Source organism: Eurosta solidaginis, chromosome 5 (assembly GCF_040869045.1).
Source record: "Eurosta solidaginis isolate ZX-2024a chromosome 5, ASM4086904v1, whole genome shotgun sequence".
Taxonomy (NCBI): Eukaryota; Metazoa; Arthropoda; class Insecta; order Diptera; family Tephritidae; genus Eurosta; species Eurosta solidaginis.
The window spans coordinates 205,568,859-205,586,504 of record NC_090323.1 but is presented as its reverse complement, the minus strand read 5'-3'; the positions used below and the strand labels follow the sequence as shown (position 1 = coordinate 205,586,504).

The following is a 17,646-nucleotide window of genomic DNA, read 5'->3' as shown; positions in this document are numbered from 1 at the left end:
AAGATCTGCATAGCAGACCTGCTCTGGGGATAATGTCCACAGGAAAGACCGCGAGAGCGGAAATGGAGGCGGCCTCGCGTTTATTATACACCACTCTGTGCAATATTATATATTTGATCCTGGCATCGACCGCAGGGACAATGTCTTAGAACGTCAAGGCCTATCTGTTCGGTCAGGCGATGCAAATCTCGAAATCATCAACATCTACATCCCTCCTGTCACCTGTTGCCCCAGTGGATACCGCCCTAATATCGAGGCCTTACTCACTGGCAACAATCGCATTATCTTAGGCGATTTCAATGCCCTTCACGACCTATGGCATTCAAACTTGCGGACGGACAGTAGGGGTGAGATGTTGGCGGATCAAATAGAAGAAACGACGTTCTGCACAATAAACGGAGACGCCCCCACACGTATGGTAGGAAGCTGTCATAGCTCGCCAGATATCTCAATCGTGAGCGCAGAACTCGTAAACTGCGTCAACTGGCAGCAGATGGTAACATTGGCATCCGACCACCTGCCCATACTTATTTCGTTCGAGCGTACCGCCGACTTCATCGTCACCGAAAAACGCACTTTCATAAACTTCAAAAAAGGAAAGTGGGAAGAATATAAATCTGCAACAGACAGCAGCTTTGCTGCCCTCCCTATCCCGACTGATGCCCGCCAAGGGGAGGGTGCCTTCCGTAAGGTCATTGAATCCGCCTCGGCACATTTCATTCCCGCCGGGAGAATTCCCGAAATCCGGCCCCACTTCCCGGCGGAGGCCGCGAGCTTAGCGAGGGAACGCGACCTTATAAGACAGCTTGATCCAGGCGACCCCCAAATAAGGGATATAAACCAACGCATCAGATTGCTTGTGGACGAACACAAGCGGGCGAAATGGGAAGAGCACCTAAGAGGTTGTAACCTCTCTACCGGTGTAGGTAAACTTTGGTCCACCGTAAAGTCCCTATCGAATCCGACTAAGCACAAAGACAAAGTTTCCATCGCCTTTGGCGATAAGGTGCTGTCGGATGCGAAAAAATGCGCGAGAGCTTTCTGCCGACAATATATAATGCATCCTACGGTTGACAAAGATAGACGGAGAGCCAATAGACACGCACATAAAGACAAATTCAGCGCGTCACCAATCACCATCACCGCTAGAGAGGTTGAGGACGCCATTGGTCGCGCTAAACCATCCAAAGCAGTGGGCCCAGACGGCATAGCCATGCCGATGCTTAAAAACCTAGGGAAAGAGGGTTTCAAATATTTAGCGCATGTCTTCAACCTGTCTCTTTCCACCTTTGTCATACCCGAGAAATGGAAAATGGCCAAGGTGGTCCCGCTACTAAAGCCTGGGAAACCAGCTAACATAGGTGAGTCATATCGTCCGATATCTCTCCTATCGCCACTGGCAAAGACGCTTGAAGCCATTTTGCTCCCTTATTTCCAATCACATTTGCAGCTAGCCCCTCATCAGCATGGCTTCAGAAAACTCCATAGCACTACCTCCGCGCTAAATGTCATTGGCACCCAGATAAATTGCGGTTTGAATCAATACCCCCACCATAGAACAGTACTCGTAGCGTTAGACCTATCAAAAGCCTTTGATACGGTCAACCATGGCTCGTTACTGCAAGACCTGGAAGGGTCTACCCTTTCCCCATGTCTTAAAAGGTAGACCGCAAATTATCTGGGTGGTCGGCAGGCATCGGTGCAATTCAGAAATGAAACATCAAAACCAAGGAGAATTAAACAAGGGGTGCCACAGGTGGTGGTGTCCTATCCCCACTTTTGTTTAATTTCTACATATCCAAGCTACCTTCACCACCGGAAGGAGTCACAATCGTTTCCTACGCCGATGACTGCATAATAATAGCCACAGGCCCAGGCCCAGAGATCGATGAGGTATGCAATAAAATAAACGGCTATCTCCCTGATCTCTCCAGTTTTTTCGCCTCGCGAAACCTGGCATTGTCACGGACTAAAACTTCCGCGACCTTATTTACAACATTGACGCCCCAAATGTCGACCATATTGAACATCCAAGTCGATGGCACTACGCTACCGACTGTCCTACACCCCAAAATCTTGGGTGTAACGTTTGATCAGGATCTACATTTTGGTGCGCACGCAACCGCAATTGTTCCGAGAATTCAGAGCCGTAATAAAATCCTCAAATCCCTTGCTGGCAGTACCTGGGGAAAAGATAAAGAAACGCTCATGACCACATACAAAGCAATTAGCCACCCGATTACGTGCTACGCGTCACCCATATGGTCGCCAAGCCTAAAAACTACCCACTGGAAGAAACTACAGGCCTGCCAAAATACTGCTCTCAGAATCGCCACGGGCTGTCTTCTTATGTCCCCAGAACACCGTCAGCATAATGAGGCGAGAATACTCCCCATCAGGGAGAGAAATGAGATGCTGACCAAACAGTTTCTGTTGAATACCCAGAAACCTGGGCATCCCAACAGACATCTGATTGACGAACCAGCACCGCCTAGGGGCCTAAGGAGTCATCTCCGTAAGCATTTTGAGGAAATACGGCACCTGAGAACCCAGCCGTATGAAGCCAAAAAACACAAGCAGGTCCTTGGTGAACTCCATAGACAGGCGTCGGACCTTTATGTCGGGAATTGCCCGGTGAATCCAGTACTTGAAGAAAAATATCCAGAACTCGCGGAAGAGGAACGCATACTCCCCAGGGAAACGCGTGTCACTCTTGCTCAACTTCGTTCTGGATACTGTAACAGGTTAAACTCGAACCTATCCAGAATCAACCCCCGACATACAAAATGTATGCCCCGCTTGCAATGTGTCCCCACATGACACCAACCATCTCTTTATGGTCCACCCCTGTTGAAACGGCAAGTTTCCTTGGACTCCCGTTAGAGGATATTGATGACAATTTGTGATCGGTCGCGGCTATTAGGTGGGGCGAGCATTGCTACAACAACAACAACATTGTTTTAACTTTGCCTTGGTATGTGACCGCTCTTTTGCAAGATTTTAAAATTAAAGATAAGCATGGGAAACCTCTCATCATGGATAAATCGAAAGTTCGCAGAGAAAAAGAGAAATGCAGACAAGAAGTGCTTCGCAAACGGTTAGATGATACCAATTTGTTAGCGTTTTCATTCGATAGCAGAAAAGATGATACTTTAACGATAGATAAAATTGATGAGAAGTATCATACTAGGATGGTAAAAGAATCTCACCTTGTTATTGGTTGGTTACGTAAGACTGGAACATGAAACCGCTGAATACAAAACAACCAAATTAAATGGTTTTTTCAACGATAAAAATATATTACTGGATGCATTAATTGGAATATGCACTGACGGTGAGCCAACAAACACTGGCCCACACGGTGGAATTATACGACGATTCGAATTGCTGTTAAAAAGACCATTGCATTTGTTCGTTTGCCTTCTACACTTCAACGAACTTCCGTTTCGGCATTTGTTTGAAGCTTTGGATAAATCAACCAGCACTGGACCAAGATCGGCAACCGGAAAACTGAGCCGTAAAATCGAAACTTGTGAAACTCTTCCGGTAAGTTATTGCTATCACTCATTTATTATTATTGTCAACCATTTTTAATTATTTTATTATTATATATTTTCAATTGGTGGACGGCTTCCAGAAAATTGAGTTGCAAAATATGCTCCCTGCTCCAGAAAAAATTGAATTTTCCACCGATTCGAAGTACTTATACGACATGGCCCATGCAATTTCTAGCGGCCTGGTTCCGGTGGATCTGGCTAACATCAAACCAGGGAAAATTGTACATTCTCGGTGGCTCACCAAGGCCGCTAGATTATTGCGATTATATGTGACAACGCAAAATCCAGATGCAAATTTAAGAATTCTGGTTGAATTTATAATTAAATGTTATGTGCCAATGTACTTCAATATCAAGTATTACAGCTCTGTCGTGTACGGCAGTGCATTATTTTTCAAGTTCATTAGTTGGTCACGATTTCTAGAACCTCGTTTACGCAAATTGTCAATCAAGTAATTAAAGATAATTCATATTATGCGCATTCGGAAAATATCTTGTTATCAATGTTGTTTGATGATAGCAAAGAAAAGCGCGACTGTGCCATCAAGAAAGTTCTACGCTATCGAACCGACGTTGACGAGCCAATGGAACTTAGAGTTTATAAAAAACCAGATATAAACTTTAATTGCACAAGTTATACGGAAATGATCAATTTGAATGATATAAATATCGTAGTTGAACCACCATTCACGCGAAGCATTTCGTACGATACATTGAAAGAATATTTAAATCAAGATGATCAACCGTTTAATGATCCAAAAATTCCATCACACATACAAGGAACGGAACGACATGTTCAATTGCTAGCTAGCGTTTCCAAACGGGTTATACCGGAAAATGTAGATGCTGTTATGGCGACGACAGAGAGCCGTGCGAAATTGCCCAGACTTGAAAGTAAAAAAGACTTCAAACAATAATTTTTTTAGTTTCTTTTCTATAACTCACTTAAATTAATTTTTTAAGAGAAAAAATAGATATTATTATGAATAAATAATAAATATTATTATAAATAAATAAATAAAAATAAAGAAAAAACATAGCCATTTAGCTGATTTTTTCATGTAAAGTGCAAAACCGGCGATTTTTTGAAATGTTTGTATGGTGAACCCCTAGGGGGTTCCAGGGGGTGTGCCACTGGCATCGGTGGGTCGGGCCTCCAAAGTTAGTGGGGGTCGGTCATACATTTGGACTCGATTGGAGCACTCTAAATGGGTCAAAGTGGGATTCTTCAAAATTTGCCCCTACCCAAAAGTTTGACCCAAATTGGGGGACATCAGAATTCGTTTTAGAGGTATGGTTCCTTCGGCAAAGTTTCTTATTTTGTTCCCTAGAATATGATTTTCACAGAGCAATGGGCGATTTTTTTGCCTCCCCACAAATCGACCCGGCCTAATGAACATATATGCTAATATTTGTGCACTAAGGAGATTTTATTCTTCAATATATTTTTTATGCTAATTTGTATGCTGATCGTAAAGATAAATTAAATGAGTATCCATTTTTAATGTGTTTTTATGGCAGCCCTAAAGGAGTTATTTTAGAGAGAACAGTTAGTTTTCACGAATTTTCTTATTAAAATTTATACGTAAGTTGCTTAAACTGTGCTAATAATTTATGTTATTTTATTTAAAATTAAAATTATTATTAAAATTATTACAAAGGTAAATACCATCCAGTGCGATTTTCTATATTATTTAGTATAATTTTTCGAAATGACAAATAAAAGAAGAAAAGGAAGTATAGGAGAGGAATGGAATGGAAAGGAAAGGAAATAAAAGGAGAGGAAATTACAGGTGAGGAAAGGAAGGGAGAAGGCAAGACCGGACAGCGAACGAAAGGACTAGAAATGAAAGAAAAGGAAAGGAAACGAAAGAAAAGGAAAGGATAGAAGAAAAGAGGACAAGAAAGGAGAAGAAAAAATAGGAAAGGAAATGAAAAGAGAGGAAGGAAGTAAAAGAAGAATAGGAAAGGAAGGGAAAGGAAAGAAGTGGAAAGGAAAAGAAAGGAAAGGAAAGGAAAGGAAAGGAAAGGAAAGGAAAGGAGAGGAAAGGCAAGGGAAGGAAATAAAAGGAGTGGAAATTAAGGGGGGGGGGGGGGGGGGGGGGAAGGAAAGTAGAAGACAGGACCGGGCACCGAACGAAAGGACAGGAAATGAAAGTAAATTTAAGCAAACGAAAGAAAAGGTTAGGAGAAAAGAGGACAAGGGGGGAGAAATTAAAGGATAGGAAAAGAAATCAAAAGAAATTAAGGATGGGAAAGAAGGAAAGAAAAGGAAAGGAAGGGAAAGGAAGGGAAAGGAAGGGAAAGGAAAGGAAAGGAAAAAGGAAAAGAGAAAGGGAAAAGAAAGAAAAGGATATGAATTATCTTTATTTTTAACACGCTTTTATTAGCTTGGCCTGTATCTATCTATGTATCCATGTATGTATGTAACGGAATCTTTGAGCTTAATTTTCACCGGTTTCTAGAAGTCTGATTAATTTGAAACTTTGCATACGTATCAAGGACCGATTACAATGCAATTATTTGAGAACAGATTCCCATTATCCTTATTAACACGCTTATATTAGATTCGCTTGTATGACGCTTGTTTGTAACTCTCTTGCCTAGGTGCGCAAAGGAGAGTTGGATCCATCTAGCGGCAATTAGCGGCAAAACGAGTTGTGCTTAATAGCGGAGACACGAACCTCTGTGCTACGATGCTATCAACAGCAAATATCTAAATGGATTTATATTATTTAATTGAACCATTAGTTCAAAACGCAACAAAAAATTACCATTTTTAAACATTGCAACCTGTGTGTAAACAAGGTGCGGGTTGCTGGTATAACAGTAAAATTATATGATGTGTAACGAAAATAAGACCAAACAAAAGCTGGAACAGGGAGGATTGGAAGCACGTCCTTTTCAACCTCCCATTAAATGTTGAACTATGCTGATCGGAATCTTCATGCATTCCGACAGCTTCATTACTAAACAAAGTTGAGGGGTCATTGGATACACGTTATTTCCAACATCCAAATACATGTTTAACTGTATTGATCGGAGACTAATAGTTATATTCCGGCAGCTTAAAATACCAATTTGAATGAATAATATATGTTCCAAATTTTGTTGCTATGCTGGGAGCACGGGAGGATTGGAAACGCGTCTTTTTCCAACCTCCCTTAAAAGAGTGGCTCCCAGTCTCGTCCGTTTGTCACGTTAGTAAATATGCTGATCGGAATCACAAGGCATTCCGACAACATATTCAATAGAACTAAGAGATTGTAATAATGAATTGTATTTATTAGTTTAAGTTTTAGGCCCAAACAGCCGTAATAATAAATAAATAAATAACGTAGCTCAAAAGAGAATTAACGTATTTTGTACACATATTTTCCTCATCCCAATAGAAAGGTCTAATAAAAATGGGCTCAATGAACAAAGCCCACTTTTGCTGTACGATAGGACCTCACAGGTTTGTGTATAAATAATATGTATATGGTTGCGTCCAAACTTAGACTCCCTTACTTGGAACCGCTGGTATTTTTTAGCCACCTACTGGGTTAGGTGATGATTTTATTTTTCTAAGTTCTTTAACAGCGAATGCAAACACAGAATAGGGTTCATTAATAGGTGTCAATGATTGCTTTACAGTTCCTGATGACGACAACAGTCACATGCCACTATGTCTGCTGTCGAAATTTTAGACGACCATGTAGTGTGCATACCGTAAATGAAGGGACATTTTGTGAACGGATGAGTCAAAGGTTATGTTGTACGGTGGTAGTGTCTGGAATTGTCCTTTAGTTTTGCAATAAAATGAATGCAACTATTAAATAGATAGATATTGTGAAGTTAAGCAATGCGACGTATTGGTCTATTGTGCCTTCATTCTGTTTACAACACCTCATCCAAGCCGAGTTCTCTGAGAAAATCCAGAATGGTTCTCGGCTTCAGAGCGTGTATGTGACTATTTTCTAATTTCGATGATCCTAGGACCCTAAGTTTTCGTCTCGCGACTGCATCACATTCCTTCAGGATGTGTTCTGTAGACTCATCTTCTACATCACAGAATCGACAGAGGCTACTAGACGATATGCCCAATTTATTCATATGGCTCTTTAGCCTACAGTGATCTGTGAGTAAACCTGTTAAAATCCTAAGGCTACTTTTTGGGAGGTTAATCATAGCCTTATATCGCTTTGAGTTGTACCCTCCTATTAGTGCCTTTGCCTGCCGAAGTCCTGGACTTTCGCGCCAATGTTGTTCCCTGAGGCACGCCTCCTTTTGTTTAAACTCCTTCCTTAATGCATGTGACCCTATTGGCACCATAGGCTCGGATCCTATTGGCTTTTCGGCCGCTGCCAACCTGACAAGCTCCTCCGCTCGCTCGTTACCATCTACTCCTCTGTGTCCAGGTACCCATGTTAGACGGGTGGTGTTATTAACTCCTAGACTGTTTAACCTCTCTACGCACTCAAGGACTGTTGATGATTTAATCTCAACTGAAGACAATGCCTTGAGCGCAGCCTGTCGCTGAGTATGGCGATTTTCTCGTTGGTATATCCCCGCTGTAAATTTATATCTGCATACCGGCTTCGGTTTGGAAGATGCTCGGATATTTTCCGAGTGGTAGGGATATTTTGGTTCGGGGGCCGAAGATCCCCGCTCGATCGAGTTGCATGTCAATATCTCTTGCCGCACAGCACCACTGTATTATGGACTATCCTTATGTTTGTCCATGCATGCTTACCTGATCCTGACATACAGTAATAAGAAAGAAGACATAAAAGTTAACTGTTCAAGGGAGTTGGATTAAAATTTAAAACAAATATTAAATACGTGTTTGGTACTCAAAAGGTCGTGACGTCTTATTAAATCGTTTCCGAGATGGTAGGGCTTGCACCTTCATGGTGCTTCTGACCGGAATCTATCGGTTCTAAATATATCGGGCAAAAGGACCATCAACATTGATAACACTCACCTAAACCTTCTGGAAATGTCTTGATCGCAACAACAACGTATTTTGACAAAATTTAGGTTACTACATAGGTCACTAGTATGTACTTGAATGGAAACGCTGATGACAGATATCATTCAATAAGTATACCGCTAAGATCTCTGCTGGTAAGCCATTTATGGTTGAAATTCTTTCGAAGAGTATGACGATCTGCACAATATACCTGCCTGCAGCGGCAGTTATAAGAGTGTACGAATACAAGACCTACATGGGAACTCATGCAAATTACAAACTGTTTTTGAGAATATATTTTTACAGATATAAAATCTTATACTCGCTTTCGTATTATTGATACCTATCTCTCGTTACCTTTTTCGTCATTATTGGAAGTGTTTTACCACAATTGTGAAGTGTCGATCAACGTCTCTAAATACCTCCCATTAAATGCCACTTTTGTCGACTTTTAGACCCCTGGTCAAAAAAGGTGATGAGATTATTGCGAGTGCATTATTCCGTCGATCTCATGGAAGACTAATACGTTTCATTGTTCGCGTGAGAAATAAAACTGAAATGCTGCTAGCAACAAACGAACAAAATGTGTTAGTCTTCGGTCAGAAATAATTTATTTCTTTATTAATTCTTCCGGCTTTTTAGTTCTAAAATTGTATACTTACAGTTAATTACGAGGGTTGCTATTTATATTTTGAGCTTAATAATGAAAAGACAGTAATTTATTATCGAAAATGGCTTTATTGTTTTTCGAAGTATTCTATAGGATAATCAATACACTTTTGCATGCGTTCAAACTAATTTTCGTAGCACTTTTTCCACTCCGATTGTGGTAACTCCAAAACATGGTTTTTGAATGCATCAACGGCTTCTTCAGGCGCCAAAAACGTTGGCCACGCAATTTATTCTTAATTTGCGGAAATAAAAGGAAGTAATTTAGCGCCGGAACGGGGCTGTACGGAGGGTGACTAATTAATTCGACGTTTTGGCCAGTCAAATAGATGGTTGTTTTAGCCGATCATGGCACTGTCATGATGAAGAATGATCCTTCGTTGCCGCTTCTTCTTCCGAATTTTACCAAGCACTACTGGCAAACAAATGGTTGTGTACCGTTCGGAATTCACTGTTCTTCGTTGCTCTAATGGCACGGTAGCCACATGTTCAGTTATTTCGAAGATAGAGGCGATCATGTGGTTCGAAGTGCTTTGAGCACGAATCACTTTTGTCGGATATGGCTTATCTTGGAAGACCCATACAGAGGATTGCTGTTTTGTTTTGGGCTCATACGCATAGATTCAAGATTCCTTATCTGTGTAGATGTTATATACAGCAATTGACATGAGCATCTTTCTGAGCTTTTGTCAAATTATGTGATTTTATCGATATTAGTAATGTCAATATTTATGCTGACTAAATGAATAATAATCCAATCAGCACAGAAACTGGCGTTTTAAAGGACTAGTCCAGGACTCAGCTTATTGGAAGGCTGGAAAGGACGTACCGGACCTACTAGACTTAAGTTAACTTAGCTTCAATATATATGTCGTCGGAATGTAAAAAAATCCGATAAGCACAAGAACTAGCATCTGAAAAGTGTACTGTGATAGTCTTCGATGGAAATAACAAATGGTGCTAAGGGCAAGTTTTTGTTGCGAGCGACGTTCTAAGCACAACGCAATCACTTTCCTGTTCCTACGTGTTTTGATAAATTTTGTTTTATTTGTTAGCGTTGCAAATCCCATTCATTTGAAAATGCATGTCACCGGAAGACATGAATGGTTTTATTAAGATAACGAACCATGCATTTTTTTCAACAAAAATGACTAAGCCAACACAACAAGTCATTAAAAGGCGATAAAAATTGAATTGAACTACTACAATGCTGAAAACAGCCATACATAAAACTTCCACGTAACGAATTTTTCATTTTAGCTGTAATTGCATGGCGGTTTTCAAACCATGTCATACATGTCACAAATTTATACAAAATGTGTATGTATGTATGGCAAATGACATTGACCTTGCTGGGCATAAACTTCTCCAGCCCCCAATTGTGCATACAAACTTTATGCTATAAACGTGTCGTAAAGTTAAGCTTCTGTTAAGGTACATATATAAAAATTAATTAAGTGAAGCGCATCAACAACTGGTTTTAAAGTTTTCCGTAACCCCCTCCCACTCAGAACTTTTTCCTAGGAAAGCAGTTCTGAATTTGTTTGTAATAAATTTCTACATTCATAACTATGTATGTATGTACATATGGACTTACCTCATAAATTGGTAATTTATCTGAATTCCATTGTGCTATACGTTCCGAACTTCTATCTACCACTGTCACCTGTATATCGGGACACTTGAGCGCCATCACCGCACATGTTGGGCCACCAACGTATCCAGCACCGATGCAACACACTTTCATCACTGATAATGTATCCATTATGATTATTCTACTTCGCACTGTGTTAAATTTTTCTTAACTTAAATTAAAGAATATAAATTCACTTATAACTTTAGGTTGTTTTTGTTTTGTTGCTAAATTTATTACGAAATCGATCTTAATTTAATACACTGGCCGTTTACAATTAGGCGCGTGTCAAAGGAGTTCAATAACTCAACTCGTCACAGAATAAAACAATTATTCATGAACATTTTTTATTTATCGAGTTTTTATTTTTACATTTTGCCAGCGTTTCGTACATTGTAAATTTTACCAAGTAGCGCAACTAACAGCTGATCGGTGAAAATTCGCACATTCACACGCACAGTTCTCGACTCAGTTTCAAAACAAAACTTTAGATTATTTAATTCAAATTTTAAAGTGAGATAATCCTTATAAATTTAAGTATACAGAATATATATGGCATTTTTGTTGTTATTAAAACAATAGTTTTATTTATATTAAAGCTTTTATCATTTTTTTTATTTAACTTTGAAAAAACTCCGAACACCATTCCTTCATTATATGACATTCGACTGCCTAGTCCACTGCCTTCCACTCTATTCGCAACATAACCTCTAGTTAAGCTGCCAAACTATATAGTAAACAATGGTTTCGTATCTCGTCAAAAATTTTACTTTGACAGCAGCGGTCTTTGTTTACTTTGCTTATTAAACACGCAGGGCTGCAATTCAATAACGTAATAGAATTTTAATTGTGTTTTGGGTAGCGTTTACACATGTGCTAACTGGAGAAAATGTAAAATGAAGAGAAAACGGTTGTTGCTTCCATTAAACTCCCCATCATTGTTTACTATATAGTTTGGCAGCTTAATTCGAGATTATGTTGCGAATAGAGTGGAAGGCACTCGCAGGCCGTGAAAATAGGCACTTGAATGGAGTGGAATGAAGAACAGTAGGATGACCAGAGTTGCATTGAATCAATCGTTGCATCAATATTAGAGTTAAATTTAGAAAATATAATTAAATACTTGAGTATAAGACGGCCCATACATGCCACAAAAACCATGCGCAAATATAAAACGACGGAATTTGTACAAATGAAAATTTTGACATACACGGCTCAAAAACACTGCGCAATATTCATTTTTAATGAAAGATGTGTTTTAATTGTATAAAAAAAGGCACTAATTTTATAAAAAAAAAACATTATTTATTTTCCACAGTGCTGGTAATTTACAGTATAAGTCGAAAAACTCGCACCAGAAGCGTTTATTTTCCATTGCATTAATAATATATATTTTTTAGTTGCAAGACCAGCTCAACTCATTGCAGCACTGCGCAATATTCATTTTTCAACTAGCGTAACAAATGAAACATGTGTTCTAATTGTATGCAAAATTATTATGTATTATTGAATTTATGTGAATTCCTGTTACAAGCTAGAGATGGTCCTTACGCCTTCGATATTAACATTTTTAAGCAATAATTACTGATGTTATGTTATCAGAAACCACAGGTAAACTGTATAACATTCACCACACACGAAGAAAAAACCATGTGCAATATTTTCAGACATATCATATCAAAATCGTTTTGATTTTTGCGCAGTTCTCTGCGCAAATCGCGCAACCAGTGCACACACCGGGCAAATCCTTGTGCAAATTGGTAATTGGCACAAGGATACTTGAGCCGTGTAATTGGCGTATAAGCAAACATTTTCTTTCAATTACTGCAATTAAGGTGTCCTAGATGCTATATATTCCAAAATTATAACAGTTTATGTCTGTTTAAAAATTTAACTTCAATTTCCCTAAGATTTCCGTAATATGGCCATTAGAGATGTTTGTGTGGAATTGCTGTCATCCAGTGAGTTTTACAGCTCCGGCTCACGCTAAATTCTCACGGGAATGCTCTGTATCATTGAGAGCTTGAAAAGCAGATGTTGTGATATTTTCGCACACGTGAAATGTGATAGGCAGATGGCGCCGCTGTTTTTCATTTAACTCATACGGCGAAAGGCTAAGGCGCGACATCTATTTTTGAAAAATTAGGTTTATTAAAGGCAGCGTTGCCAAACGAAAGGCAAGTAATTGACAAATTACCTGGCTGACAAATTGAACCAGTCTTCTATCTGGATTTATCTGGCTTCAATCGTTGTTGTTGCATTTACATGCAAAATTATTTATTGGGCTCAGGCTTTTGCCACCGAATGATGACTAATGTCAAGTCAAAAGAAAAATTTTAATTGATTTCGATTAACTGACATATTAAGGTAAGGCCACATTAGGCTGCACTACGCAGCACTGCACTGCACTACAAAATATTATTTGCATGTATTCTTATGAGGCAATTCACACCTAGCGTCAGCAGCACTGCGCGACCCGGCACAGCGCGGCAGATTTGATCAACTAGGCAAAAAATCCGCGTTGGGAAGTGTGGCGCAGTGCTGCTGCCGCTAGGTGTGAATTGCCTCATAAGTATACATGCAAAGAATTTTGCACCATCTTTTTTCAATCTGGACAAAAGAGTGTGGAACTCTCCTTCCTCATATCTTGAGGATGAGATGTCTTGGACCCATAGCCACGACCTTTTTCTTTTCCTTTCCTCTTCTTCGCACAAAAATGAAATAATTACAGCTTCAAAAACTGTGTCGTCCATTTTGCAAACAAAAATAAACACAAACTTTTGCCGCAATGTGTCGCTCGATTGCCGCTTAATGTGAATTGCCAAAATATGTCGCTCTGTGAGGCGCCGCTGCTGCTACGTGTCGTGCAGCGTAAACTGCGCGTACTTTTAAAGTACAAGGCGCTGTATGGAAAATACTCAAGAGGCAGCAATCAGCTGTTGGGATAACAACACCTGTAGCGGAATTCACTAACTTATAACGATGCGATTTGTCGAGATTTTAATTAACGATTTTGTCGCTTGCCTTATCGATTGTGCTATTCACTAGCTTAGTTGAAACGAATCGAAATAAATTACATTTAAATTTCGTTTTAATAGTAGAAAGGTGGTAGCACAGCTTAACGAACCTAAAGAATGCGAAAAGCACAAAAGGAGTGCCAAAAAAAAATAAATAAATTCCGCATACTAACTGCTTTTAAAAGTTTTTACATATTTTAACAAATGGTAAGTAAATCCGGTATTAATTTTTTTTTCTCTGTTGATATCACAGTTATTCTTGTACCCCTTAATTGATCATCAAGTTTAGAAATAATATCATGAGCCAAGTCTAGGGTTAGTCGGTACAGCTTTACAAACTCCGTTGCATTCAAGTGGAATGGGTCATCTACTTCTCTATGAACCACTGGCGATGGATTTAGTAATTCTTCATTTTGTTATAAAACGTACGCCAAGTATTTGATTTATAAACAAAGCAGCTTTTCATGTTTGAAAGTATTTAATTACAGTTCCGATTTTCTTTTTTAACTAAATATACCAGAAATATTAATATCGTGATTTTTAACGCAGCCAAATTACTTGCCGTTTATTTAACAACACAGCTGATCGTCGATTTACGAATATCGATACAAAATAGTTGCTGAATAACAAAATCGTTATAGGTATCAATTCGCAAATAAAGCGATGGCAAATGTCGTTAAAAAAGTTAGTGAATACCACTACTGGGTACAGAATTCGCCTTGCAACATATGTAAGCACGTAGATTATCTATTATCTTTGCCAAAGCATAGAACTGTTCGCTGAAAGCGCAGATTACGTTGGCTCACAAATCACCTAACCTTGTGTGATTTGTGACGTTGGCTTGTTATCAAAACATCGCCAAAATATCGATCTTCGATAGTAAAAACATCACTTAATTGTTTAGATCAATTTTTTTGTATATTCAATTTTGAATAATGCAGGAGCGGAAAGTATAAAAAACTAACGATATGTATTATTTAAGACATGAGTGTATAGAATATACATTTATAGGAGTTCAAACGAGTCCGCGAAGTTAACTGGACAGCAGAGGAAAAGGACTGCTTACGAGAATGCATTAAACCTTACATTGAAGCCATTGAACACAAACACAACGATTCTGCAACTGTAGCACGAAAAGCTAGAGCGTGGGAGAAAGTTCAAACGGCTATGCTGGCTGCCGGATACGATAGAGATGTCTACAAATTGCGCCAAGGATGGAGAAGAATGAAATTGGCAGCTAGACTATCACGAAGCTTTAAAGGCAAATCAGCTGAAAGAAATGGGTACATGACTGATAGTAACATAAATGACTGCTACATATCCAAAACATCCAGTGTCGAGGGCGATAGCACATTGTTTGACAATGTGAACCCTTCTATAGAAGACGAAGTAAAGGAACAGACAGTATGTCAAGTATGAAAATATGTATGCTGTTATAATGTGCAATAATTTGTAATTTCCAGACAAAAAAAAGAATGCGGGAGAATAATTGGACTGCCCGTGAAAAGGCCTACTTGCGGAAATGTATCGATTCGCACATCGCCATCATTGAAGACAAAGCAAATGATAGCGTTACAATCAAAAAGAAAAGGGATGCGTGGAATGAGATAAAATTAAAAATGTTGGCAAAAGGATATATGAGAGATCCCCGCCGAATTCGTCAACAGTGGGTGCGTATGAAATTGGCGGCAAGAAAGGCAGAACGGAATCCAGCTATGAGTGATACGTCCAGCGTTAATAGTGATGATATGAACTTTGAGAGCGTGCAGGAAGCAGAGATAGAAGAAGATCCTATATTAATACATAGGACTACGTTAGAGCGAATGCATGAGCAAATACAAAAGGTAAATATGTTACGCAGAAATTAGGGTGGCTTATGAAAGTTGGCTTCGAAAGTTGATTTTTCATCGAAAATAGAAAATATACGCTATGTTCGAAGACTTGTGCACAAAAATTTTCGGTAATAGTCTAGCTGAGGGGTCGACTGCTAATACGCGTCCAAAAATATCGAGAGAGGTATCAAACGACGCGTCTTGACATCAGTATTAATAATCTGAAGGCGGAAAATAAAAATTTTAACTCGTTCAAAAGATAACGAAAAACCGAAAAAGACCCGCGGGTACCTCCGAAACCGGGGGTGGGATCCATAGTATTTTTGCGCAGAACACCTTTCTGCGTTGGCGGCCTTCGGCCGCGCTTATAAAAAATAACCCTGGGCTACGCCATTCCAAGTCCGGGTGTGTGGTATACCGATATAGAAAAATCTTCAAGAACTGAATTTAAAGACATTTTAAAAATTATTGTATTAATGAAATTTTCGCGTGCCAACAAAAAAAAGTATCATTTTAAAGGAAATATATCAAGCTTTTATTTAAAAATAAAAATATGAAAAATGCCCCTCTTTGAAAAAAATGAAAAAAAAAATTTTTTAATAAAATTTTTACTAAAAAATTTTTTATATTTATATTCAAAAATAGTGGAAAAAATACTTTAGAAACTGTTTTACTCATTTCTTCTTAGAAAGCCATTTACACGACTTATGATTTATAGAAAAGAGGCTTCCACAAAAAAAAATTGAGAATTCAGACGCTTATATCTCCGTAGCCATCCAAAATTTAGGAGCGAACTTAAGTGAAATTAACACTACTATATAGCACAGCAATTTCACCAAATTTCAATCAAATCGAAACGATGAAGCTTTTTAAGTGGAACGGTTGATATACTTTACCCCATATAAATAAATTAGCGATACCCGACGGATGATGTTCTGGGGCACCCTGGTCCACATTTTGGTCGATATCTCGAAAACGCCTTCATATATACAACTAAAGGCCGCTCCCTTTTAAAACCCTCATCAATACTTTTAATTTGACGCCCATATCGTGCAAACGCATTCTAGAGTCACCCCTGGTCCACCTTTATGGCGATATGCCGAAATGGCGTCCACCTATAGAACTATGGCCCACTCCCTTTTAAAATACTCATTAACACCTTTCATTTGATACCCATGTCATACAAACACATTCCAGGGTTACCCTAGGTTCATTTTCCTATATGGTGATTTTCCCTTATTTTGTCTCCAAAGCTCTCAGCTGAGTATGTAATGTTCGGTTACATCCGAACTTAGCCTTCTTTACATGTTTAAATAAATTTTAGGACAAGGTATTTCAATTATAATTCTGAGAGTCAGATTTGAATTCTCATATAAAAGTTTCTGTAATAGGGCTTTGAACAGTTTACCGAAGCTGCATTCGAAATCAATAATAAAAATTTTGTATTTTTCTAATAAAACCTTAAAGCAGGAGAAACCCAATTCTAACGAGATTCATTTGCTCCAAATTGAACTTCTACGGGCTCAAATTCAACATCAAAGAACGCTTGAATATAACCAAAGGGAATTGCATGCTTTAAAAATGCAGAACGAAAGACAATTACATTCTTTAAAAGTGGAACTTATTCGCGAACAAATCACCATCCAGCGACGCACTCCTGGCGAGCAAGTACATACTTCCCTAGAAAAGGTATGATTGAAAGTTTTTTGGGAATCACCTATTTATAATCGAATAATTTGACTTTCATAGGCGTATAATGGCGAACTGTGGAACTAAGAGGCGCATGTTGCCGTTCAATTTTACTTGCTGAGTAAGTTAATGTAGTTTTATTGTTGTAGGTTATAGTTGAATACTTTGTTTAAGTTTAATTCTAAGACTCCTTAAATATAAGATATATAAAAAGTACAATGTTTAGATGTATTCATATTAAAATGATATCTTATCTTATAACTTTAAACGAGCAATTCTTGTTATTCGTATGTTTG

The 17,646-nt window shown here is 38.7% G+C and overlaps 2 protein-coding genes across 3 annotated transcripts in view; one reads left to right on the top strand and one right to left on the bottom strand.

Moving 5' to 3' along the window:
• Positions 1–11,206, bottom strand: part of sgl (UDP-glucose 6-dehydrogenase sgl) — a 78,220-nt gene extending 67,014 nt beyond the window's left edge. The window contains exon 1 of one of the 2 annotated variants that reach the window (XM_067787671.1): positions 10,777–11,206. In XM_067787671.1, coding sequence (XP_067643772.1) covers positions 10,777–10,944 — 168 coding nt within the window. In that variant the 5' untranslated portion in view covers positions 10,945–11,206. Of the gene's footprint in view, positions 1–8,867; positions 9,027–10,776 lie in introns of those variants that run through there. The other variant, XM_067787672.1, reaches the window with a different exon arrangement.
• Positions 11,207–17,297: 6,091 nt separating this feature from the next.
• LOC137254602 (cilia- and flagella-associated protein 52) overlaps positions 17,298–17,646 on the top strand; it is a 51,668-nt gene continuing 51,319 nt past the window's right edge. The window contains exons 1-2 of the mRNA XM_067792395.1: positions 17,298–17,350; positions 17,411–17,471. The gene's annotated coding sequence lies outside the window, so the exon portion shown is untranslated. The remainder of the gene's footprint in view (positions 17,351–17,410; positions 17,472–17,646) is intronic.